This window comes from Brachycentrus maculatus, unplaced genomic scaffold (genome assembly GCF_059751285.1).
Source record: "Brachycentrus maculatus isolate JH-2025_06_01 unplaced genomic scaffold, ASM5975128v1 h1tg000486l, whole genome shotgun sequence".
NCBI classification, from domain to species: domain Eukaryota; kingdom Metazoa; phylum Arthropoda; class Insecta; order Trichoptera; family Brachycentridae; genus Brachycentrus; species Brachycentrus maculatus.
In genome coordinates this window covers 55,516-83,143 of record NW_028281233.1, presented here as the reverse complement: position 1 = coordinate 83,143, position 27,628 = coordinate 55,516, and the positions used below count along the sequence as shown (strand labels likewise).

General features: G+C 31.7%; 2 protein-coding genes across 2 annotated transcripts; both read right to left on the bottom strand.

Moving 5' to 3' along the window:
• Positions 1-2,868: 2,868 nt before the first annotated feature.
• Positions 2,869-15,156, bottom strand: MFS10 (major facilitator superfamily transporter 10). Its single transcript, XM_088272255.1, has 10 exons — positions 14,839-15,156; positions 13,296-13,504; positions 11,696-11,776; positions 10,664-10,907; positions 9,108-9,322; positions 6,764-6,925; positions 5,248-5,380; positions 4,806-4,919; positions 4,190-4,317; positions 2,869-3,716 (listed from the first exon to the last, which is right to left on the bottom strand). Exons 1-10 carry the CDS (start codon positions 14,939-14,941, stop codon positions 3,531-3,533), a joined length of 1,575 nt encoding a protein of 524 aa, XP_088128381.1. The 5' UTR covers positions 14,942-15,156; the 3' UTR covers positions 2,869-3,530.
• A 680-nt stretch (positions 15,157-15,836) lies between these two features.
• On the bottom strand, positions 15,837-26,358 carry LOC148302038 (transmembrane protein 19). The gene is made up of 7 exons (XM_088272254.1): positions 25,888-26,358; positions 24,861-25,026; positions 23,646-23,894; positions 22,816-22,965; positions 21,925-22,088; positions 20,709-20,865; positions 15,837-19,386 (listed from the first exon to the last, which is right to left on the bottom strand). The coding sequence occupies exons 2-7, from the start codon at positions 25,018-25,020 to the stop codon at positions 19,229-19,231; spliced, it is 1,038 nt and encodes a 345-aa protein (XP_088128380.1). The 5' UTR covers positions 25,021-25,026; positions 25,888-26,358; the 3' UTR covers positions 15,837-19,228.
• Between the last annotated feature and the right edge of the window lie 1,270 nt (positions 26,359-27,628).

The following is a 27,628-nucleotide window of genomic DNA, read 5'->3' as shown; positions in this document are numbered from 1 at the left end:
TCTTATTATAACATCAACAAGCTCTGGAATAAAGCATAAAGTAGTATCACATAAATATGTCATTTAGAGAAACGGTAAGGCTGGACGACAGTAACTAAATTACCCCATAAATATAATCTTTCTATAAAACTCATACTAAAAAAACTAATTTCTTATTCTGAAAATAATATTTGGCCAGTAAAAAGTAGAGATACAACAGTTGTTAGAATACAGTAAACCCCCCTATAATGTTGAGATAAGTTCCGCATTATCGGGGGGAATGTTATAGGGAGTAAATGTTTTTAAATTATGTTTTTACATTTTAACTAACGGGAATGACTTGACCGAATTTACGGACCAACTGCGTTATACAGGGGACCACCATTATAGGAAAAAACCTGCAAAAGTTATAGGGGAACAAATTATAGGAGTGTACGTTATAAGAGGGTTTACTGTATACATTTATCATCAAATATTAGAAAGTAGGAGTGCAATCCACTATAATTTTTAATCAATTATAAAATTCGCCAATGTTTCAAAATAAAAAGCTATTTTTAAGCGTACACGGTGAGATTCTACGTAAGTGTGATTCCTATTTGCAAGTTGATTGCTTAGTCCCATTTCTTATTTTTGTGTATTTAAAGAAAATGGATACATATTTATTTAATTTAGATATATGTATTCAAATATAATTAATGTAATCTATGCATGTCTTTTATCAAGATGTTAAATGCATGGTTATGAAATAATTTGTCAGAATAGTGGATAATGACCGTTGCATATCTATGTACATTTAAAAAAATCATTAATATGGATGCGAGATTGCCATGTATTCAAGAATAAAAGAGATTTGTTCAGGACTTCCAAGGGGACGGCTTTATATTTTTAGCAAAACATGAATGATATAAGATGAAAATTTTTATATAAAAAAATATTTAACATTAAATACACATTGTGTTAAATAATGTGGTGCAAAAATTACTATTCTAAGATAAAATATTTTACATCTTAAACGATTTCAGTATGTTGGTCAGGAATCGTAAAAATGTAAATAAATATACGATCTTACTATTATCAAAATGATAATTAAGGTTAAAATGTATTTTTTGTATGCGCCATATATTATACCTTCCATTTTGATTAATAACTCCAATAAAAGCGACGTCTAGTGGTGCGTGAAGTGACATTTTGATTATTTTTACATCCATGGTAAGTTTGCACCATAATGTGCTACTTGTAAGTATGTATAAGATAATAAATGTGCAATATTAGGATTTAATACTAAAAACATGGAATGGTTTCATTTTTAAATTATATATTTACTGGTCAATGCATGTTCATAGTAATAAACATATATATTATTTCGAGAAATAAAAATACTTTGTGTTCTGATCCACTCGCATTTTTATTAACCAACTAGTTTCGGCAACAACCTGTTGCCCTCTTCAGGGTTTCATTTATTACTAAATATATATATATAAAAAGAAACAGTGTACAAGTTGTTTTGAAACCCAACAACTTGTACACTGTTTCTTTTTATATATATATATATATATATTTAGTAATAAATGAAACCCTGAAGAGGGCAACAGGTTGTTGCCGAAACTAGTTGGTTAATAAAAATGTGAGTAGATCAGAACACAAAGTATTTTTATTTCTTAAAATAATATATCAATATGATCCACAAAGTTAATGCTTTCAATACATATTCAAAACATAAACATATATCATTAAAACACAAATATGTACTAACACCAATCAATGTTAGGTAAGAATACTAAAATAATACAAATATTTTATCTTTAAATAACTGTCATAGAAAATTGTGAAATAATTTGGAATAAATGAAAACATAGTTTTAGTCTGAGCCTCCTAGATCAAATCAAGCCGTGAGGTACATTTGGCAAAAGCTGTTTGAGTTGCTATTAGTGAACAATTTTTTAAACAAATAAATCACACCCCCAGCATAATGTACGTAGAAACTTGCCAAACCAATATTTTAACACGGTGCCACAGTATTTATTATCCAGGGGACACTATATAATTTAAAATAGCTTTCATTATGTTGTAACATGGAGTATTAACCTAATGTCAAAAAGTAACCGCAATTTTGATCCACTTTCTTTCGTTAAATAAATCTGAAATTTTGCTTGCCTACTTATGTATTTTTTGCTTTAAAATCTCTTTTTAAAGTAGGATTTTTCTTAAATAAAAATATTAATGCTTTCAAAAATTGTAAAACAATATAATTTCAATATGACAATAATCGTTATATATAAATATGTATGTACCTATGTTTTATATAATTACACACTAAAATATTATAATACATAAATCAATATATTTGAGAAAATAATAAAAAAGTAGTCTTTTTATTCAGCATCATGGCGTTATCTATTATTATATAATACATAATCACAATTCATGATCACTTTATAAGGAATAATTGAGACATGACACAATGATTACAAATTGTCCACGAATACGTGAGATATGTACGACAATGAGTTCATAACGACATTCATTTTTTAAATTTATTATCAAAATGCATATAAAAATATTATTAATATTAACATCTTAGAGAGTATGGGCGAACTTTATTATCCAAACAAAATGTCTCCCAAAGGAAGAGATGTTGCGTTTACGCTTAATAAAAGAATCAGGCCTTTTAGTGACATCTGTTGACTTAGAAAAAAGCATATTTATAGTTGACTTATAAAGTTTTGGTACAATCATCTATAATACCCACTTCATAATTCAAATTTAAATAAATACCTATTTGTTTTGGCAAATCTGATGGTTGCAGATCACTAAAACCCGCAATCAGCTTTACCACATTTGGTAACATCAATTCATCCAATAATATTTTGTATCCATAATATTTTTAAGTTTATTTTTGTCATGACATAAAGAAAAGAAAAAAATTATATATTTTTTATATTCACCCCCTCGAAGAAATCTCATTGTGATAAAAACCGGAAACGAGTTAATTTTACGAAATAGGGAAGGCCACATACTTTTTCATACATAAATTTTATCAAAAATGTGGACTTCTACTTGGATGTTTAATGCAGAGCATTTCATTAAATGCAAATAAAAATAGTAAAAAAAAAGTATGAAAAAAAACATATGTTAGAAAGAACAAAGTAATCAGTAATATTAAAGCACAAAACTTTATTTGAAATATTGGATCCGGTTTAAAAATAAATTCTTCATACTTTGAATTGTCAGTGTATGAATAAGTAATTAATCATGTCAAATATATGCTTTTAAGTGATTGAACTAGGAATTGTATTTAAAAATAAATATATTATTTTTAAAAAAATCATATACTTTCATCTGGGATGTGGCCTAGTAAAGAAACCCCCTCAGAGCTTGTTTCCGGCATTTTATCACATTTGAAAGTGTTATTACATCACGACAGGAGTCCTAATACCGTTTAGTTAGTAAGAACTCACTCGCCGTGAAGTTAATCAATACTATCCCCATACTGTAAAATTTGCTATGTAAGTCTGGCGGGAAGAAATTATGCCAAACTTAGCTGTTCGGTGCTAGGATACTGATCGAGTGGACTCTTCCAGTAGAGGGCTCGTTCCGGCGATGTCTTCGGATGTCATGCTCAGCTCTCGGGACCACTTCTCCTCCTCGGCGCTGGCAAACATCAGATAGAACAGGTTGCAAGCGAGATTGACAGCCGAGGCGAGATAGAACACCACTCTCCATTGGCTCAATGTTTCCTTAAAATGACAATAAGTATTCCAATAGAGCATTGTTCCGCAAAAAGTGTGCCGCGGCACACTGGTGTACCGTGGTGATTAGTTGGTGCGCAGCGAAAAAATGTCTAGTTTTGTGAAAATAACACAATTGCTCCAAATTTTTATTGCCTGTGCTCGTGTTAAGTAGTAAAGTTAAGTACTCTGTGTTAAGTAGGCTCACATTTCACATTAAACATAATATGTTAAATATGTTACATTTTATGGTAAATATGCACCTCTGAAATTTCTTATTTTGGTAGGTGTACCTTGAACAGAAAAAGTTTGCGGAACACTGAAACAGAGTACCGTATAATATTTTAAAAGATTGATTCTGTACCTTGAAGCTGAAGTCTTCAACAGAGTTGGGAAGATCAAAACTTGCGATAAATAGGAAAACACACTTTAGGATCCTTCTCAAAATGATTTTTAAAAAGCGAGAAAGCAATGTTTAATACCTGTCCTTGTATAATGACTCCGATAGCGTACGGTGCCAGAAAACCACAGATATTAGCAGCTGCATTAGTAATTCCATACATCGTTCCAGCAAACTGAGGGGAAAGGGTTATGTGGTTCATCTGATTTCCTGTTACATAAAATAAAGACAATAAGAAATAATGATAAAAATATTTGTTATAAACATTTGATGAGATGGTTCTTCGGTTTTAGGTTAGTCAAGGATGTTTCTGTTACTATTTGCCTTGTTTATGATGTACAAGACGTAATAGGTGGCATTTGCCATTTTTCGTTTGAGTTTTCAAACCAAAAATTGCCATTTCTTGCATGTCTATCGTGCAGGCACTGTGGCGTAGATGGGTAGACGCTCGACGCGGGTTTGATTCCAGCCAATTACTACATGAATTCAAGAAAGATTTATTTTCAATTGCTCTGGATGTTTGTGATATATTTTTCACATTAACCTTCCCTATCCTTACTATCCTACCTGCAGACAAGCATCTAAAATAGACACTTTGCAGGTTATTCCTTTAAAAAAAATTAAAACAATATAGATACACCATTTGATTCTAATATAAGGTGTCTGTTGTAAATTTTTTCAATAATTGTTTTAAGTACCTGCATACACCGCTCCTCCAAATGCGCCAGTGAATGCCAACAGAAGAAGTACTGACAATTGATCACAGCCGACCCAAGCCACTCCCAACAGGCCCACAGATGGTATCACCGATGCTGAAACATAATTATAAATATGGCTCATTGTGTTTTTTAACACAGTAAAAACTCGTTGATTTAAACAATTATTACTCATATAATTTATATTTGAAGTACTAACTTTGTGATTCTCCATTTTAATAATAATTATCACTCAACTTGAGAACCTTTCATTATTTCTCAATTTAATTAAATTACCAATTTCATTCACAGTTTCCATTATTGTTTTTATGTTGAATTTCGATTTCATAAAATTCAATACTTTTTACTTCAGTGCTTTTACCGTATATGTACATACATATTTGAACTGTTGACCAAAGTTTGAAATAACAGTTACTTATCTCACCTACTGTATTCCATAGTTTATAAGAATTGATCCTGGATATGTAGTCCTTTGCAACTAACCAATCAGCAAATACACTGATCACAATACCGGCCAACCATGCAGTCAGGTAGGGCATGGCACTAAGGAGCGCATTCTGGAATAAACAAAACCAAGAAACATTTATAAACCCAACCATGTCGCTATAAAAAATATGACATCATCAGATTCATTGGCTTTATAAGATTGGTTAACTATAAACTATATCTATTGTTCCTCGATTAATCGTTTTCCCGGATATGTCATTTATTTCTTCTATCCCGAATTCATTTCATACAAAAATAGATCGCATCAATTGTTTCTCCATCACTATTTTACCACATTCATCATTTGAATTACGCTGCTTATTTCATATATTTTGTCTGTGCTTTTTACATTCTTCTCAATTTTCTCAATTTTGTAACATTCAATGACAATATTCCAACGTGTGGGATAGGAACTATAAACGAAATCTTGTGTGACGCAAGGTTGACTGAGACAGCAGAAGAGGTCAATATTGATGTAGAGAAGCTGCTGCCTGTACTTTCATTTTCAGAAGCATGTACACTCTTTGGAAGAACGAAAACTTTCTACATATGTACTACACACATTCAATAACTGATGCCGAAAAAGTATCATTTGCAAAGCCGAAAATATATTGTTGACTTATGAAAATAAAACAGTAAAAAAAAAACAAATGTCGATCACAGATTATTTACAATACAATAAACTTCGATGTTTTTTTTGGTTTTGTTCAGCTTTGTTTTTTTTTTTATATATATATTTATTTACATCTAAAACTTGTTTTCTTCTTAGAATTTGAACCTATTGACGGTTATGGAGATAGGGTAAACGGTATCTTTATTCGGTCATATCTCCTTGCGTATTGAGCTCTTAATCCCGCAATCATTGTTTTCTCGCATTCATAGTTTATTTCAATAGGTCCCTTCAAAAACGATAGATAGATTTCACTGTATACAAAGCTAGAGAATGTACACGTTGTGAGTGTTAGAGTACTAATGTGTAAAGGCAACTAGCCATAACTCAAATTGGGGCTGTTTAGTGTAACACGGTTCAAATCATTCTTATAACTGGCCATTATCATATACAATCACGGATTTTGCTCTATCTCTTTCCTTTACTGAGATATTCATTATCCAAATAGCCACAAATTTGTATTAATTTGATACATGTGTTGGCAAAATGCATCATTTTAAGTTAGCTATAAACTCGTTTATCTCAAAATTACTGTTTTTACCTTGCGGCTATTTGCCTTTGCACATTAGAGTAGTCCTTATTTTACAACATTGTTTTTTTTAAACCTAATCTCCTACTATTTTTCTGATTGACTTAAAGCTAACACTATAAAAAATTGGCCAATTAGTGTTATTCTAGACGATGTCACAAGGAGTGTGAATATCATCCTTTATGGTATTCACACACCCCCGTGTATTTACATAATATGCAGTAATAATTCAAAGGGTGATATTGTAGTATTTACCTGCTCCAGATTCATATGAAGTATGTTGTTCATGTAGGAGGGAAGCTCGGTGAGTTGTGTGTAGAACTGCCATGACATTCCACATTGTGTTATCAGGATGGCCCATAGTGGTAAACTTCTGGCGAAATGGCCCCAGGGTATCGGGCCTGACTTCTTCTCCGCCTACACAATGTAATCAATAATCAAATTTTACCATACAGACTAACTATTGACAGTTTTAGACATTATTAATACCTAACTGTTCTTTGTGAACTTTCGTTTATTAGTAACTTTTATCTTTTGATTTAATAACATTTACACATGTTCTTTTCATTCATTACAGCCTTTTAGAAAAGTTTCATATTTTATAAGTGGATCAGTATTTTCATACCTTCTTATCTCTTGAGGCTGTCTCCGGTTTTTACTCTCATTTTACATTCCTCTTGGATTCTTTATACATATGTTTCACTCTATCATAGTTTTCATTATCCGCATTCAATCAGGCATTATTTTACTCATCCCACCATGCATTTCCTTTCTTTCTTAATGAAACTTCCCCGCAACTCCACACCTACCCGTTTGCCAATCGATACAAACATGACTTGAATTCTCAAGTATTGACTATATTCAAGTCCGCTTTCTTTATTTTCAGTTATTAATTCACTTTGTTTGCGTATTTCATTCTTATCATTATTCTTACATTATCATCATAATAAAGTTAATATGTAATATGGGCAATGACTGCATATCACAATAAAGCGTGATATGAAACATAACCTGATAAATATACCAGTGATGCAATATAATACTTATTTTGACCTTAAGTTTTATTATCTATTTCACCCTGTTTATTAATCATGGCTATGAAATGAGAATGCGCATATCGCAAGTATATGGAAAATAGTGACCAAGTCAACACGTGCAATTTTGACATAAGCTCATTTAACTCTAGCCCACGGAACTTGTTTCAATGTAACTTAATATGGGACTATCGTAAAATGTATGAAGATAAGAAAACTCTCATATTACCAACAACGATTACTAAAACTTTTTTTTTGTGAGAACTTTATATAAAATACAAACATAATATATCGGCAAAAACTAAGATACATGCTACATGTCACTACATTCCTTACATGTGTTGCCTCAGTGGTCCCCACAGATTGGATGTCTGTCGTAAATTTTACAAATGTCCCGTAATCTAGGGTACTATGATAATTTTCTGAATTTATTTCCCAATTCCTGTTATAAAATTGCTTAAACAATCTAGTTTAAGGTGTATTTTTCTTCGAACTTAAAACCACAATTCAATAAAAAATTTAAGTGTTTCATCGTGACAGCTAATTAAACAATTTAACTGACTTGGCCAGGCTGGTTAAGTGATCACTTTACACACGTGTAACATTCACCAATTCTACCCATGATTATTATTCATAACCATTTGAGTATATGGAATTTTTTATGGAATAACTCTATTTTTAGACGCTTGTGAAAAAATACTTCACAAACACCCAAGCCAATTGAAAATAAACCTTCCTTAATTTATTTTGCAATCGTGTCGCCAGTTTTACAGTCAAGCATCTACCCAACTACGCCACGGCACCTGGCCATGAAAAATTGTTTGGTTTTAAAATCTTAATACATATATACTTTTCTTACTCCAATCCTCACCATTGGTGCGTACCGGGTTGTATTGATGCATGGCCAACTGATTATTTATTACATGAAGATAAGTGATCAGTTCTGCGCTTTATATTCTTGGGTAAAGGAGCGGAATATATTTGATAAGATACAGATGATGAATGAAGGAGGTCAGGGTGAAAGACATGACTGCTACATGGGAACGAAAGTAGAGAAGTATTAGTAGCTAAAAAAAATGAATAGCAGTAATGGCTAAAACACCCCTGATTGCGTACCCATACTAGTAATATCTTGTGTAAGTTGTGCAAAACTAAATTGTATCAATTTAAATTAATTTAATTTAATTTATTATTGAGGACAAAAAACTTGTGTTTAAACTGAAATTCATACCATTTAGTAAAAAATTACATAAATAAGCTTCATATTGCAAAGTGCAATTAAATATTACGAGTTATCATTATCTCCCTATAAACACATCAATTTTGAACTTCGACAGCAAACTATAATTAATTTCTGTGTCAAATCATTTACTCACTCAACTTATTTAATAAACTCGAGAATGGTCAATAACGAAATCGAGAACTAATCATTGTACATTGGGATGACACAATAGATAGGGATTATAAACGAGTATTGATTTATGATGCAATTTTTTTTTTAGTACTTATTTCCTTTTATGAAAATATACAAATATACAATGCAATACACAGTTGGTGTAACTTACATGAGGACCAATACTCCATGCTATGTACTCCATCTCCTTTGGACAGATCCTCGGGTGCTTCTGCGGAGTGTCATAGACCAAAAAATACCAGGCAATGAACCAGAGGATGCTGATTCCACCAAACAAGTAGAAACACAGGGGCCATCCTCCTCCCCACTCCAGAGTGCATAGCCACGCAGACACTGGCAGAGATATTATGGACCCAAAGTTTGATCCTGAACACAAAGAATCATTTATATTAGCAGACAGTTGGTAGAATTCCATATTGAATTGTTGGGTAATATATCCAAAATAAAACAAGGTTTGTTGGATTGAATTCTACATTTATTTATGTATTTCTTAATACGTGACGCGTTTCGTCTTCTTAGGACATTATCAAATACTTGAGTGTTTGATAATGTCCTAAGAAGACGAAACGCGTCACGTATTAACATATACATAAATAAATGTAGAATTCAATCCAACAAACCTTGTTTTATTTTGGATATATTACCCAACAATACAAAGAATCATATTTAAATGCAATTTATAATCATTATTATTATTGAATGATTTACATATTTATTTAAATTTCATGTACAGAAAAGAAATAAGTACATTGGCGGGCTTATTGTTAAAAAGCAATATCTTCCAACCAACCAAAAACAGACGAGTGATATTGATCAAAACGTTTGATACCATATATAGCTGTTTGCAATCAGAGGGTATTTATTGTTTAGATAATAAAATAATTGACTTAATAAAGATTATAATAGATTACTTTGAACAATTTTTTTTCACAGCATATCAATATTATATAACACGAAAAGGACATAAAAGTGAGAAAAGTGTAAAAAGAGTTCATTCACACAGTTTATTTTTAACATAAAATGTACCTATTATGGTACAAATTGTAATTGTAATGCTTTAGTCGTTAAAATTTTGTCCAACATTCAGATGAAAACTGGGCTTAAAAATCACAAACTTGAAACGTCCCTCAAAATTAACCTTTCAGTAACATTGTTTTTTTTTATCTGACAGCGTGGGACATAAAATTATCTTTGTACTTATAAAGTTCTCAAAATGGTGATATCGTTTTTATTCGGCGGAGTAAAATATTACGTTTTTCAATTACTAAACGGTGACAAATATTTGAATTAAAAAAAAAGTTTATCTTCGAGATTCTTAAACGATTTTTCAACTCTAAAATGTAATACTAAACAATTTCAAGAAAACTTCAAATATTTGGGAATTAAATATTTCAATAAACTCCCTAAAGAAATTTAAAAAATAGAAGATATAAAAATTCTTCAGGAAAAAATGTATGCCCATTACATATAAATCTTGAAAAAAATATAAAAAAGACTTTTATACCATTAATTATATAAAACATTAAGCCTTGAGTGTAAGTCCCTCTCCAAGCACAACAGCTCAGTCTCTTTTTTGGAGAGGCACAGCGAATCTATAACTATAAGTTTGCCATATGTATAAATGTTTAGAAATTGTATTATGTTGTACTTAAAAATGTGACTATATTAAAAAAATAAAAAAATAAATAAAAATAAATGAAATTTTACCTGCGTAAACTATAGCGGCGAATTTAGATCTTTCCTCGGGAGGAATCCATCGAGCGAGCATTGCGTGCATCGCCGGAAAAGTCACTCCTTCTCCAATTCCCTCGAGAACCCTGATGGCTATAAACATGGGGTAGCTCCAGTAAGCAGCTGCTGGACTCAACAAGGTAAACAAACCGGTCAATAATACTCCGATACCAAATACTCGCTTTCCGCCAAACAATTCGGCCAAACGGCCTCCGGGTATCTGAAAGAAAATTGGAAAATCAAAAATCACCCGACAACAGCTGATCACCGCAGAGATGATCCAAAAATTAATAATAATAATAATAAAACCCTAATCCGCACCCCAATGGTGCATAGGGCACTGCATCATATAAATGCAGTGTTATCTTGATCGTTAACACACGAAGGAAAGGTGATCAGCCCTCCGCTTCAGGTACCAGTCCAGGGTAATATTGAATAAATATTAGAGTGAAAAAATCACTTATATTTATTAGACCCCCCTCTGGGAATCGAACCCGGAACCTCCAGAACGGTAGCCGAGCGCGCTGACCATTACACTACGGAGGCGGACATTCAAAAATTGGTTCATGTTAATGTCACTCAAAATACTCATTCTCCGCCAATAAGAAGCAGCAAATTGCAATCGCTTCACTTGCCATTGTAAACGGACAATTGGTCTCATCAACAAGCAATAGTTAGATAGACATAAACATTTACAATATTACTAACTGTATCTAGGGAGCTTTATTTACTCCTGTAATTATTTTTCTATGCGTACTTTTAAATAGTTCATTATACCTTTATAAGGTCTCAATAAGACACTCTAAATAATTTTTAAGACACAAACTTTACTGCCGTTTTATTCTTTTAGCAACTATCTGCAACCAAATGGTGCATAGAGCACCCATCAGAATGATGCACTGTTAACTTGATCATTGATTATATGGTAAAACAGGGTGATCAGTCCTGCACTGCCGATTTATGGCTAGTTATAATAAGATCTATAAATACCTATGTCCGTTATATTACCTGTGTTAAAACATAACCATAGAAAAATGATCCTAAAACAACTCCTTGTTGTTTTTCATCCCAATTGAAATCTCCATTTATCTGTAACAATACAAACACTTATATTTCTTTCATTAAAAAATAGTGGTAAAAAATACATTGTCTTGGCACATTTAACCCATCGGCATATCAGCCGCCAACCGTTGGCAGTAGGTATCTTTTTACATTTGCAAATCAGCCGCCGTTTAAGCCACGCCCCCATTCGTTGCAGTTCATATTATAAAGATACTTTCGTGTGATATCTACAAATCATTAAAGAAACCTTTTTTAATGCATTATTTCTTATAATTTTAATACAAATTTATTGACAACACTTGACCAAAGATGTCCCTGTAAGTATAGAATTAACCTTTTGATTGAAATATAGACTAAAATCAGTGAGAAATCAAAACTGTACATCCCAGGAGTAATGTTTTATTGAGTTATTTTTTCAAGTTTTCATGTTAATTTATCACATTTCTGATCTAGATACACGATAAAATACATGCATAATAGTTACATGTGCCATATTTATTGGTAAAACAGTAAAAGTTATAATTTTATGAGATAGTTTATTTTTATAACTCGGTTGAATTTGAACACCGTTGACGCCGCAGCCACGCGCGCGGCATGGCTGCGCAGTAATTAGTCGGCTGTTGGACCGCGTACTAAACATAAAATGTTTGTACGCGGTACCTTTTTCTGCATTAAAGATTATTTCTATGTTTGTTCTCGTTTTATCAGGTGCAAAATATTAGCGCCCCCTTGTTTGACAACCCATATCACCTCCCCTCCGGGCGGGGCAATTTTCTTACTTGCGGGGATATACTCAATTAGTGTCTTAAAAAAAACATGTTTTGAAAAAAAACTGATATGCGGATGGGTTAAGAAAAACATATTATTTTTTTATCAAATAGATTTAAATACTAAGAAAAAAGCAGGAATATAATAAATTATGAGATAAGGTACACATAATAAAATTTGGTGTTTTTATACAAGTAAAAAAATATAATGCTTTTTTTTTTGTAGTTTAATTCTATCTTGTTTTAACACTTTTAATTCTATCTTGTTTTAAAAGTATTAATACTTATGTACAAGTACATGAGAGTTTTTTTTTGGATTACTTTTAAGTGAAAACCTGTAATTGGAATTTATTTAATTGTATTATATTTTGTTATTTTTTGTAAATATTCTGTTGGTTTTCCAATAAATAAATAAATAAATAAACACACTATGGACGGGAAGAGTATTTTACCTTTTGCGCCGGCCCACATTCAAAATCAGAAAAGAATGAATTACATAAATAAAGTTTTTATAAGAATATAATGTACCAATCTCTTTGTTAAGGTGTTAATTATAAGTCCATAATTATCAAATCTCGTCGCCAGCGGTCCACAGGCGTAAAAAACACCCATCCTAAATGTGTTAATATGTCAAAAAGTGCTAATATGTCAAGTGTGTCAAAATGAGTTGTGTTTAAAACATTTCCTACTAAAAATATAAATTATCTTTAACACTATTAGATGGATAATTTAAATTCATTATATAATGCATTATTGATAAATAATTTAAAATTCCTTACCACAGGTACAGTAGTGTTTGCAGGAGGGTCAAGTGTTGGACAGACATCCAAGGAGGAGTTGGTTATGTTGTTTGAAATCATGGTGGAATTTACCATAGCTACTATGGCCACTGAAAGGTTTACCCTCATGGCGTAGACATTTGCAAAGCCCAGGAATCCCATGATTCCAAGAACCGTTCGTGCCTTCATACATTGTGCCGTGTCAATTACTGGAAAAAATATACAAAATATCAAGATTTTATTGATTTCTCAATATAAATGAATAAATGAAGAGAGTCTACTGAGATGAGAATATGGAAGTATTGAGTATTTATAGGCCTGTGTTATGACTTGGCTGGTTTAAGTGATTACTGTATACACATTCACCATTCACGATTGACAACCGTATACTTTAATTTTGAAATGTTGTACACATGTTTCAGTTGAAAACATCATGAGAGAAAATAATTGAAACAATATGCAATAGTTTAATTCAGTTTAATTTCAGAGTGAAATAAACTGCCTACTCTAACATTCGAACTCAGAACCTTAAGTTAACGTCTGACACCACTCTGCCACAACTTGATTCCTAACACGAGTCAGTTAGGGTGACTGAAAATATTATAGTATTAAATTCTAGTATATCGTGGTATTGTGGGCATCATTTTACATAGTTCATTATTAAAATTCCGAAACATTTCTTAAATACACATATCGCTCACTCCTTTCAATGTCATATATAAAAAAACTTGATTTTTCAGGAGATCGTTTAAGTTTAAAGATAAAATAAAATGTATTAAAAATAAATATCAAGCCACTTATTGAACTTTTTACTGTGCAACAGATATTTTTAGGTAAAACCCGAATGTTTTTTCATTTGAAAAATATTCAGTATATTTAAAAAAATAATTAAACAATTTTTTTTAAACCTTTTCTTCCAAATGCAAAAACAACACTTTCTGCCCTGTAGCGGGTAAATATTAAGTTAAAAATATGACGCTTTTGCTGGGATATAGTATATTTTCTGGGCATTCCGAAATTTACACTACATGCACAAGTGAAAATTTACGATTTTTGAATAATAATAACGAATAATAAAATAACTTCGGTTAGAAATTAGAATTAGTTAAAGAAGAGGAAAGATATTCAGATCGGGCGCAAAAATCGACAAATTCATAATTGTAATGTAAATATTTGTAGATTTTTGTAATTGTACGAATAAATATGATTGCATGAAATTTACCTTCGTGAAAATATAACAAAATATTATCATGACTTCATTGACAGGATATAAAATGACCAAACAAAAGAAATAACGCAAATTTATTTTGATAGAAGTACCGAGTCAATTATGTTAGCAGGAAATTCCGATAGAATTTCGGTACAAATTATATACAAGAAAAAAACTCTATTTATTCCGTTTTGTTAGGTAAAATAGCACTAAAAATCTTTAATTTTTTACGAAGTCAATGATTTAAATTTAAAACTAATAATATTGTAAACATACTTATTTATTCGGTGACACACAATTGACATTTTTAGGTTAGATACTAAAAAAGCTTACCTGTATTCGGTATTAAATTTTGTTCATCGTGATCACTTATATCTTCAGTTTCCAAATCAGAATTATTAGTAAGAGAGGTATCATTCTTAGATGAAGGAAACATTTCTAACGGATAATAAACAACAAGTCATTTCTTGCCGAGCTATTGTTTACAAAGCCTTTTTTCAAATACTTATTTTATTATATTTTTAAACATGTCAAACGGCTAATACGGTATAACACTATATTATTGCGGACTAAAACGTCTAATAACTTTTAATAATTTCAAAAGTAGATTAAACAGAAACAAAGCTATCTATCTCTAGTTCGCGATGACACAGATTGTGACGTAAACTGCACGCCTCCCACCCCACTTTGAGATAATCAGCTGTTTCGCGTGTTTTCTTTTTCATTGTTCCTGTTGAAGAGTATCTGATATTTATGGTAAAAGTAAAAACGATGTTTCATCTGATGCAGGATGCGAGTAGGTCTAATAATTCTGGGTAACTTTGAACTCATAGGAACTTTTGAATAAACCAAAATATTCCGTTCAGCAGTTCTACTTACTAGTTCAAGCATTTTTTATAACTTTCATATAAGCACCATTCAATAATTTTATTAAAAAATCCGCCTCCTTCTTATCGCTTTTCAGGGCATTTTGATTTGCAGAATAGGATAATTACATTTTCTCGTTGTTTTAACTTCAGTTGTATTTTTTCTTGTTGTTATATAACTTGTAGGTATATTATTAAATCCAAACTTAAAATTTCAGAACAAAATTGTTTATAACAAACAAATAATGTGTTTGATATACAACTAATATATTTAAATTAAAAATATATACCAAGTGAAGATAATTATGATACATCATACAGAGAGTATGTATTCAATACATTTAAATAATTGACTGTGTGTATTTTTCAAAATACTGAGCGTGTTGTTCCTCCTATATTATAAAAAAAATCATTAGGGTGTATTAAAAAAAATCAAAGGCAATTATAACTTTTAATAGTTTAATATTTTATAAAATATAATAACATTACATATTACATTACAAAAAATCACTGTTAAATTTATGGACTTTGCAATCACAATAAAATAAATGAAAACATTTTTAAAAAATCATTATAATTTGTACCACAACCAACTCGATGATTCTCCTTTTTAGGGATAGAATAGAAATATAAATTTAAGTACCAACATACATCAAATATAAAAATAATATAGATAGTAAAAAAGCAAAAAGGGTGCAAGCGTTTACAGTCTTATTGTTTAATATAATAAATAACTATATAACTAAATAATAATTAAGCTAATTTCATGTTTTTTTTTTGTTGGCGCTAGTGAAAGCACGACCAAAATCATAGAAAAGCAAGTTACTTATTTATAACATATATTGAATCATCCCATGTATACAATTGTGAGTCACAAAATGTAATTTTACAAGGATTTAATAAATTCACGTCCGTTACAAATCAACCAAGTTGCTCGAGTTTTGTATCCATGAAAAAAAAATTGCAAAATAATGTCCCAATATAAAAAAATTCTTACACTCTTTTCGCTTTTCTGTATCGATATATTAAATTTCGCACACAAAATTATTTATTGTCCAAAATAAAAATCTTAAATTTAATGTCTTTTTGATCAGTTTTGAGTATAAAATTCATAAGTCTTAAATGCTCGTTAAATACAGAATAGTATAACAATAATGACTGAATAAATTAAAAACAATTAAGTTATCAATAAAATTTAGTGATATAATATTTTACATGTGCAGCTTTTTTTTTAGTCAAGGGATTGATATTTGTCTTTTTATGATATACACTATTTTCAGGCAATCCTAAGCTGTTTATTTTTGAAAATAAGAAGCACGGTGTTGCTGATGGAGGTCAAACGTAGAGACTCTTGACTCAGAGTCCGCAACTTTAACCAACAACTCGACTCTATTTTATGAAACTTGTATGTTAAAAAAAACTACAAAACATAATAAAAATTAAATGTAAAACATTGAAAATACCAGAATATTAAATTAATACAAAACAAATCAATATCCAAGTATAAAAAAAAACTGGAGTTACATTTAATGTTTACATCGCTTTAATTGGGAAGGGGCTTATAACAGAGAGGGCGCTTGTCCACTACCCGGAATTACACAGAATTTTACCGTCAGGCACGTCAGTTAGTGTTTTAAACCGATGATTGGCTTGTGCTTTTGTCCATATTTCTTCGGATCAGTGCTCTTGATTGGTGCGTGAACACGTTGCGCGTAAATTCAATCACGCTAAACTGTCATAGTCGTTTTCATTTTTCAAAACCGGACTGCCGGACAGTGAAATCCCGTGTAGTGGACAAACGCCCAGATGTTTATAAAATTACAAAGACACATGTACGGAAGTCCTAACTTTGCCAACTTTTCTTTTTGATGTTGCACATCCTGCAAGCTTTTGATTAAGAGTGGAAACCGTAGCTTTGAACTTTTTGACCCATGATCTAATCGTCAGTTCAGTGATTTAGGTCATGTAATCCAAACTTCGAATGAAATAAACACCTAACAATAGTATACAATTGGCTATTTTTATACACAGAATGCACTTATAAAATGCTTCATGACTGAATTTCCAAGAACCAACCATCCGTGCACCGCCCTGGCATGCTGAACAAAAACGCAATGGCTTTTTGAAAAATGTCTTCCTTTTAAATGCATTGAAAATACTAAAAAAGGCTTTAGAAAAAACCTTTTTAACTTTTGTCTAAATGGTCAATAGGGTAAATAAGCAGCCAGGGGATGCAGTATAAGAAATGATCTGTAGTTTCATTTTAAAATTATTTCAATATTGTCAATATATTTGCCAATTCTTAATATTTTCTAAATCAAACAATTAAAATATCTCAGATAAATGTTAAGGGTTATCTACCCAAAACGGATGCCCAGTGTTAAAAATGTTATTTAATGTCGCTAACCCATTTGCATAACTAGTAGATGTGGAAAGAATATAAGTACGCTATCAATCTGTTTAACACTGGTATGATGTTTAACAAGCAAATTATTCAACTATATTGTGTAACATGTGTATTCTGAGTGGTTCTAACTTGAATTTACGATAACATAAAAAAATTCAATCAGTGTAGTTAATTACAATTTCTTATATAGGCAAGATCATGTTAAATTATTATAAAAATGGTATAAAGTCAGTATTATATAGACAAACGAAAAATTGTGCAAATGGGATAATGGAAAACCAAGTTTTATTTTCCTCAAAGTATATAATTGTAGCATCAATATTTAGGCCACACAGGGTTGCATACCCGTATTCGTTCACCATGTGTAAGTTGTACACTGCTAATATGCACAAATCTATAGAGGATCATCAATTACATGACGTTAACACCGCTACAACAAGAAACATCCAAGATCCACTCACTAATATGTGTTATAAAATGGTTGGAAAACATCATCAAATTATAAAATAAATAAAAGTATAAAAACAGGAAAAAAATATGTATTTTCGATGGACAGCAATGCTAAAATTAAAAAAAATCACACCTCATTAGGTAGTCTAATAAATAACTCACATTTGTTGAAACACGTTATAAGGGAACATTGATACTAATGAATAAGTAGCACGGCAGAAATTATTGCTTTGGTGACATTGGCCATGTTTAGAATATCTTCATCCTTATTACACCAATATAAATCAATGACGATAGTGAAAGAGATACAATAAGTAGCACGGCAGAAATTATTGCTTTGGCGACACTAGCCATGTTTAGAATATGTTCATCCTTATTACACCAATATAAATCAATGACGATAGTGAAAGAGATACAATATGCCACATGTATCACCAGCTTGCTATGAAGTAAGTTACAAAAGCGAGAAGTACTTAAATAAAAAAACTATTTAAAATCAGGACATTTTGACAGCTATGCATGTTACTAAGTGATAAAAAATTGCTGTCATGTAGTTATATTTTTATTTTTGGGTACTTAAGTCTTCGTGTAAATGTTTACATTTGTAATCATTAAATCATTTGGTAAAATATTAATATCAAGTGTTGAATATTGCATTACTATGTGTAAAAATTGTGAATGTTGTAAATGGCTTTTTATTTATTTGAATTATTCAAATAAATAAAAAGATACAAACAATCAATTGATAAAAAAGTGATCAATAAATCAATGCTGTTTTAATTAGTTGGAAGATATTGCTTTGTGGCACTAAGCTCAACAATGTTCTAAATTATATATCATACAAAAAGTTAACTAAATAAATCAATTTAATAACTTTAAATATTATTATATTATTATATTTTTCATTCATATTGAAAACTGAAATTTCAAAAATATGAGACGCATATTTCAAAAAGTGAAATTATTTATAGAACGACCCAATAAATACATAGAACTTTCCTTAGTAGGGCCAGATAGCTTTAGCAAAATAAGGCATCACAAATCCCATTATAACACTCGAAATAAGATTCACGCTGTGGTTATCCAGTATTTTCCATCCGCTGATGTGTTTCACTCCTTTTCCAGGATGAGCCACAATATGTCCATTCATATCTATGCCTGTAACGATAAATATAAATATTCAAAACTATACGGCATGTACAGGAGGTCAATTTTCAAGACGTTCCACTTAACCCAACCGATATTTGGTCCACGTAAATAGGCATTTCAAGACAATGGAATGTCCTTTAACCTTTCCCACCGGTGATATGTATTTACTACAACTCGACTTTAAAAATGAGAATATCAATATAAAATATAATAGATACTATCAACTCGGTCATACGCTTTTTGCAAATCCACAAATCCACAAACGATGTTTGATAGATGTTCGAATGATGAAATAAGGAAAGAATGTAAGGCTGAGATAAGCATTATCGATAAAATTAAGAAAGGTGTGTTGAGATGGTTTGGACATGTGGAGCGTATGAGTGAAGAAAGAACGGTTAAACAAATTTATGGGGCGAATGTAGTTGGAAAAAGAAGCAGAGGACGACCGAGGAAAACTTGGCACAATCAGGTATGTCAAATACTTGAAAGCGGCCGGGTCAGGAGTCGTAATAATCGTCGGGTATGTATGAGGAGATGCATGAATGTAGAAGAGGCAAAGAATGTTTGCAAAGACAGAGTGGTGTGGCGTTCGATTCTCTCTGCCTACCCCTGCGGGAAGCGGCGTGATGGTTAGTTAGTTAGTTAGTTATATAATAGATACGGGTTTACAATTTTTATATTCCTCCGTAATATAATTACGTATAATAATATAAAGTAATTCATTTGCAGCGATGGAAATAAATAATTTGTGAAAAAATCAGGGATAAAATCACCAATGCGCAAACGTTTCCCAGTGTGTGCGTGCGTGCCGTGCTTTGCGTACAAGGCTTGATACTGCTTAGTAGCGCGCAAGTCATCCTTCAGAGTGGTTGTGTCGCTACGCCGGCTATGGCGGCTACTTGCGATGTATTTTTTTTCTCGTTTTCGGATACTTACCAGAGCTAACATTGCAAAACTGTTACACTACAACTTCAACTATGGTTAATAAAAGCAAAATTTAGGAATATTTACATTTTTCCCGTTTTTTTAAATATGCTGTACAAAATACATATCACCGTTGCACGCGGTAGTTTTTAACACCGTAAGGGAAAGGTTAACCAATCCATTGTAGGATGCTTTCTAACAGTCAGCTCAACAACTTCTCTTACCATTTTTGCGCCAGTTAATTAAATAACAATCCACTACCCAAAATGGCTTAATGGACTGGGATCACATATGGTCTCATATAAATGGACCATTATACATTGGATGAGACGAGGATAATCAACCGCACTTTGTTGAAATGATATACAAATTAACTTTTCATAAAATATTCATTGATATAACGATACCTGAATACTGGAAAGTAGCCCCTAGTACAGAGTCCACCAAACTTCCAAAGAGTCCCGAAAAAAGTCCAATTATTAAAATTGGCCACTGCGCAGGACTTGACGCTAAAACAGCTCGATCGGCCATGTATACGACTGTCAAGTAATGTGCTATACCAACCTATAAACAAAAAGTATTTCCTATTCATTTAACATTTTATTTTAGCATTTTAGGCTAGCCAAGGTCAAGTATTATTGACAGTGACACATTTCAGACGGGTATTTTTTTAAGCCTGTAGACCCCTGGCGGCGGGATTTGATAATTGTGTACATATAGTTTAGACCTTAACAAAGAGATTGGTACATAATATTCATATAAAAAAGTCAAATAATTCCTTCTTTTCTGACCTTGAAATCAGGCCGGAGCAGAAGGTAAAAATACTTTTCCAGTCTTTAAGCATTAATCGACCGAACGGGTAGAAATGCCTCTCCTATTCTTCTAACCCTTATCCGCACCCAATGGTGCATAGGGCACTGCATCGTATAGAAGCAGTGTTATCTTGATCGTTAAATACACGGAGAAAGGTGACAGTCTTCCGCTTCAGGTACCAGTCCTGGGTCATATTAAATAAATATTAGACTGAAAAATCGCTAATATTTATTTTGACCCTCTTGGGAATCAAACCCGGGACCTCCAGCATGGTAGCCTAGCGTGCTGACCATTACACTATGGAGGCAGACGTGTTCCAAGATTACCTGGGATGGATAAAATAGTTTTTTTTTTTTAAATTGACTGCAACGGCAGCGCCGTCTGTTGATGGAACAGGAACATGCGGAATACTGAAGCTTCCTCATGGCGGACAGCGTGCTACTTCACAGCTGCTTTTACTCAGTATTTTCAATCGGATTACTTAGATTTAAAAAAATATTTTCATTGCTTCTCCGAGCATTCTGAAATTATGCAAATAGAAAATGTGTACTGTCTATTCTCTTTCTTTTCCATTTAACCAAACTGAGCCTCAGCAACGCGTTGCCGGGTACAGCTAGTTGGTAATATAAAAGGAATGTGGGTGTGTTGCTGACGTGGTGACAACAACATCCCACAAACGAGTGAATACCCACGTAGCCTAGCAAGCGATCATTTTAGATTAGCCTCTCCTGAGCTCCTATCAAAGTCAAAGAACTGGCAATCTTTTACTGATATTCTTCCACTGCCTCAACCCACAACAATAATACTTGCCATTAAACCACCAATTGCACTGAGGAAGATTCCTATTATGCTGACTCCTCCATTTGTACCACGAGGCACTCTTTTCATGTTGGTAATGAGCCACGGATCGCCTCTTCCCAGAACTGTTCCCAATTCTGATGCCCAAGTGTCTCCATTACAGCAGGCAAACGATCCTACAAGGCAAGTCATTTATTTTAACCTATCCCGTACTGATTACCCAAAAATTCCACATGATCCGAAGCGGGGTACCAAACGACCCCAGTTCATATTTGTATGCAAATCGTAGCACGCAGCTCGCAGAAAGTACCAACTCGCAGCCAGCTGAGTCATAAGTGCTACATTTTTTTAAACGCGCCGCCAAGCGCTGACAGAATGCAACCATCCGATAAGCGAGAGGCTGGAAATTGGATCAAACGAAAGTAGAGTAGTCTAATTGTCTCGCTCTTTCCTTATGGTAATATCACATTTATTAGAGTGAAAGAAATAACATGTCGCTAGCAGATAAAAAATTAACGTGCTGATATATAAGTACATAGATTTCGCAGCACTGACTGATTGTGCTTTTTATCAAAAACAATGTTTTGAAATATTTAACAATTTGAAATTATGAAAACGAAAAAAGGGAAAAATTTCCTTTAATATTATTTTTAAGATAACAAATAAGATGGACTAAGTAACTCTTATAATACTAAAGTTATCAAAATAAAATTCATAAATGGGGGATTTCAATCCCCCTGTTATATGTGGCTAGGTTAATAAAATCTAATGGAAATGAGCTCTTATTTTGTTTTTCTGCTAGCTTAATAGCGATACAAATTTTGTTATCTAATTTTGAACCATTTCCATATTTCTGATTGATTCCAAACATTACAAGAGATACTGGCACTAGTTAACACTTACCCAATACTCCCATTGCTAGCCAAGAAGGTCTATAATCCCATGCAAAGTTGATAGGCCTCTCCCCACAGCCAGCATCAAGTAAGTACAGGAAACTCAACTGTGTTGCCATTCCTCCATTGCACAACACGTGAATCCACGAACGCTGCCCACCTGTTAAATATAAATTTATAGAAGAAAATTAATGAAGGTATAGCGCAATTCTCAAGACAAATCAACTCAAGGATGCTTTCAAAATATAACCTGTTGCTAGATCTCGCTCAAATGTAGCATGTTGAAATAAAATAAAATGGCAGTTTATAAAAGTGAGAATTAATAATCAGTGCATCATTATTATAAAAATTTTAAATTTGCCCATTCCTAATTTTACTAAGGTGGGATATTCGATAGGCCGCAAATTAATTTTCTCTACCCCCGGGTAACATTTAAAGTAAATTAATTTTTTCTTTCTTAATACACCATTTTTGTAATGAACAAAACAAGTTTTTCTTTGAAATAAATATATGGTTTTGAAAAGAAAAGAGTTATCGAAAGGTGAGAAGTTAAAAAAATGATTATTTTAAAAATAAATTTTCTTTAAAGAAAATCAAATTGCAATATGTATAAAAAAAATGTGCGACATGTTTGGCTTCTCGCGCAGCCGATCACTTGCCAAATTGTGTGTTTGCGAGTACCCCCTTAAGGAGAGTCCTGTAAATTTTGGTTGGTAAGGTTGTCTAGTCCACATATTAAGCTGACAAATATTCTTAAAATGATAATAATAAATAATTTAAAAAAAAGATATGTTATTATGTCTAAATATTTGTATGTATAAATAAATAGATGACCCAAACCTTCTTTATGATCCTCTTCGAGTTTGGCTTTTTCATTTTCCCTGAACTTGGTGGCCTTCGATGATGTTATGAAGAAAACCAGTAAACAGGCCAAAAAGCAATAGCTTCCTATAGTCAGGGTCATCCCGACAAAAAATCCAAGAAATGCACCGCTCGGAGTCAAGCTCTTCTTCTTCAAACCATATATAATAACAGTCAGACAACTCAGACTAGCCACAAGCCATCTGCTGGGGTGTATAACAAAGCTCTCTGAGGACAAAAAATATATACACACATCGCTCACATCGCTCACAAAAATTGTCAATTTTCAGTTGTGCGTGTTTTCGGAATGCCTAGAAAATGTACTATATCCCAGCAAAACCGGCATATTTTTAACTTAATATTTACCCGCTACAGGGCAGAAAGTGTTGTTTTTGCATTTTGAAGAAAAGGTATTGTTTAATTATTTTTTTAAATATACTAAATATTTTTCAAATGGAGAAAAAACATTCAGGTTTTCCCTAAAAAGATCTGTTGCACAGTAAAAAGTTCAATAAGTGACTTGATAGTTATTTTAAATACATTTTAGTATATTTTTAAACTTTAAAAACAATCTCCTGAAAAATCAAGTTTTTTATATATGACGTTGTTGAAAGGAGTGAGCAACATATATAGAGGCATACAAATTCAAATTTTTCGCAGTAAATTGATGGTAGCCCCAGGTAAAGCTTGAAAACCCAGCTCTGTAATATCAATGCCATGCAGCGTTTCGACAATCTCTTCCGTTTTGGAATGAGACAAGATTCTGCTTGTGAATGTGATGACACATTATCACAGGATGTCCCTCATTTGGTGTGGGTATGTCCAATTTTTAAAATGGAGAGATTTGAATTGGAAACAGAATGTGCAAAAGACAAAAATTCAGTTGACAAAAATTGATGAGGCAATGGGACATAAGGATCTATCGGATTTGGTGGTGTCTTATTTGGAAAATGTGACAAGGCAAATAAGACAAATATATGAGCTATGTGATGGATCTTGATTGATGTAAGATATTGAAGTACAGGATTAATCACCTTCTTCTCATGAGATTAATCAATAAGATAACACTATATCTCTTCTATGAAGTGTCCTTTGCATCACTGGGTAAGGTCAGAAGAAAATTATAAAAAATATTTTCTAAAATATGTAATGAGAGTTTGTTTTTAAATTCTTTATAATAATTTTAAAACTCACCATCGTACATGTCTTTGTATTGGAAATATGTATAACCCACGTTAAAAAGCCACATTGACATAGAAAGTGGGATAGCCAATGCACAAACTAGAATAGGAAGCAAGCTGTGAGACTCCATCTTCGGGCCGATTGCTTTGGATTTACTATCGGCAGACGACATGTTGATCTAAAACATAAATAAAAGAAAAACATTAACTTAGATCAGCGGTCGGGGAACTTTTTTAACTTTATGTTGATTTTTTGAGTCTACTAAGGTCCTTATGTAGCTATACAATTCTAAGTGACAGTCAGTCCGTTTGATCTTCACATTACTTTGATAATGCCATAACTAGGCAAAACAATTGTCACAATATTAATTTTCTATGTGTTTTTATTAATAAAATACAACTTAGTAGACTCAAAAATCTGTGTTTGATTTAAAAATGAATACATAAATTAAAATGGAGTTCTACAAATTAAACGCCAAATCAATAAATAACTTTTTTACCATTACCCCAAAATATTTTTGCATTAGTCGATATTTTGAAAAGAAAACAATCAATGTATATATTGATTAAACATTTTTTACTGAATTAATTTACACGGGAAATAAAAATAAAAAGTTACATAAAAATGGTAAGTATATAATAGACAAACATAATAAAATTCTCAAATTTGATCAAACAAAAATTCAGGTTTTCAGGTTTCCTTTTCAGTTTTCGGAGAAATGATGTTGCTTCATGTTTGAGTCAATTACTTCAAAATTGGGACTTTTTGATGAAAGAGCCATTTGAATAGTTTTCGGTGTTCAATCGATTTCTGACGCACACGCCTGAATTTTTTAAGTTTGTTAAAATACAAACTTTTTAAGTTTGTAATTATTTTTACCCCATTGGGGGTAATTTACCCCGGTTCCCGACCGCCGACTTAGATCCAACATGTCACAATATGGCATAAATATTTTATAAAATGGATATTTGAGTAGGTAAAGAATGGAGAAAAAAACATATTAGTACCATATTAATACTCATAAAAAAATTGTACATACTTAGTAAAATACACCTTATTCAAATTTGCGCGGAGTGTATCAGCAACCAGTGAGTTTTATAAATAATACACAAAACGTGGAAAATTATTGAATTTAATGGAGGTCAAACATCAGAAGACATACTTTAAAATTATACATTAAATTTATCAAATTAACACGATTTAAAAATTATTAATAAATAAACAGCAATACAATTATTCATTAAATAGTGTATAATAGTCAATAATTGTAGTATTGTCGTATTGTAAAAATAACTTTTTATACAAGTATTCAAAATTTAGGAAATTTATAAAAAATAGTTATTTCGAAAATAATGCTATAATTGTAAATAAGTAAATGTCTCATATATTTTCGTTTATAAGAAAAACTTGTAATAACAGCTTTGCATATTTTTCAACACGTTATTATTTATTTTCTATAAAATATTTTTAAAAATATATTTTGACATCCGTCACGGCAGTAATACAGCAATCAATCCAGAGATAAAGTTGAAATCTGTATCTGATATCATATCATCTTGAAATTGTTCACTAGCAACATTATTTAGACCCATTTCATACGGTTCATGTATTTTTTTGTTATTTGAATTTTCATTAGTAAATTTTTACTTTTTAATAATGTATTTTTCGTAGTTATTAAAAATTTTAACGACCTATTTTGATTCGACAAGAGAGTTGGAAATGTTTTCGAAAATCATTATTTCTTTTTAAAAAAAAATACAAATAATTTAATAAATTTAAAAAATAAATAAAAATTATTTGTCTGCCTCCATAGTGTAATGGTCAGCACGCTTGGCTACCGTACTGGAGATCCCGGGTTCGATTCCCAGTTAGGGTCAAATAAATAAAAATTAATTTTTCACTCTGATATTTATTCAATACTACCCTGGACTGGTTCCTGAAGCGGGGGGCACCTTTCCTTCATGTGTTAACGATCAAGATAACACTACGTTTATATGATTCAGTGCCCTGTGCACCATAGGATGTGGATAAGGGTTTTTTTTTATAAATAAATTTAACTAAAAATAATTTGTATACGCGATAAAACAGATTCCGCAAAAAACGATTGATTTTTTAAAAAATTATATAAACCGATTTTACCTCTTCCTTTACTAATCCAGTGAGAGTTTTTGTAATTATTTTTACGTTTGTTTCAAATATTAACTTATGGAATCCTAAACACGTTACCACTTCCGTCAGGTCATTTTATAATACTCACTTAATTCAACGATTTTGATGTATGAGTACATAAGTATTATATTTTATCAGGTGTATTCTGTGAACCAGTTAAAAGTTGATTAATCAAGTGGAAAGTCCATCCAAAAAATACATTGAGCGAATCATCATCCTACCTTCATCCATTTTAATTTATAATTTTATATAATAAATTACCGGTGGTATGAACACATGTCACATGCCAAAAATCCGAAGCATAGGCGATCGAATTCATGTTATCAGCATCGTTCGTGGATTTTGTTATGGACCACGATTGTATTATGAGTGTAAATGAGATTTTCAACGAGAATATTATGAAATTGAAAAGTCGACGTATATAAGACGTTTGTATTATAAGGCCAAATGATAACATACTTTTTATTTACCTTTTTTCAATTTTTGTTTACCCCCTGAATAGCACATGAGATACCTATATAAAAAAATACCATGCGACGAAAGATTGAAGATGAGTGAAATTACAGGAATGGTTTATTAGTTTTCTTAAAACAAGATGATTAAACGTTTCT

Bases quoted from the DNA above. Each gene is read 5' to 3' on its own strand.
- MFS10 (XM_088272255.1), bottom strand. From the start codon at position 14,941: ATGTTTCCTTCATCTAAGAATGATACCTCTCTTACTAATAATTCTGAT. The intron at 9,323-10,663 runs GTAAAATTTCAT...CTTTGTGTTCAG, and splicing joins CGCCGCTATAGTTTACGCAG to GATCAAACTTTGGGTCCATA. The intron at 4,920-5,247 runs GTGAGATAAGTA...ATTATGTTTCAG, and splicing joins TAAACTATGGAATACAGTAG to CATCGGTGATACCATCTGTG.
- LOC148302038 (XM_088272254.1), bottom strand. From the start codon at position 25,020: ATGTCGTCTGCCGATAGTAAATCCAAAGCAATCGGCCCGAAGATGGAG. The intron at 22,966-23,645 runs GTTTGGGTCATC...TATATTTAACAG, and splicing joins CGAAGAGGATCATAAAGAAG to GTGGGCAGCGTTCGTGGATT. The intron at 22,089-22,815 runs GTAAGTGTTAAC...CTTGCCTTGTAG, and splicing joins GCTAGCAATGGGAGTATTGG to GATCGTTTGCCTGCTGTAAT.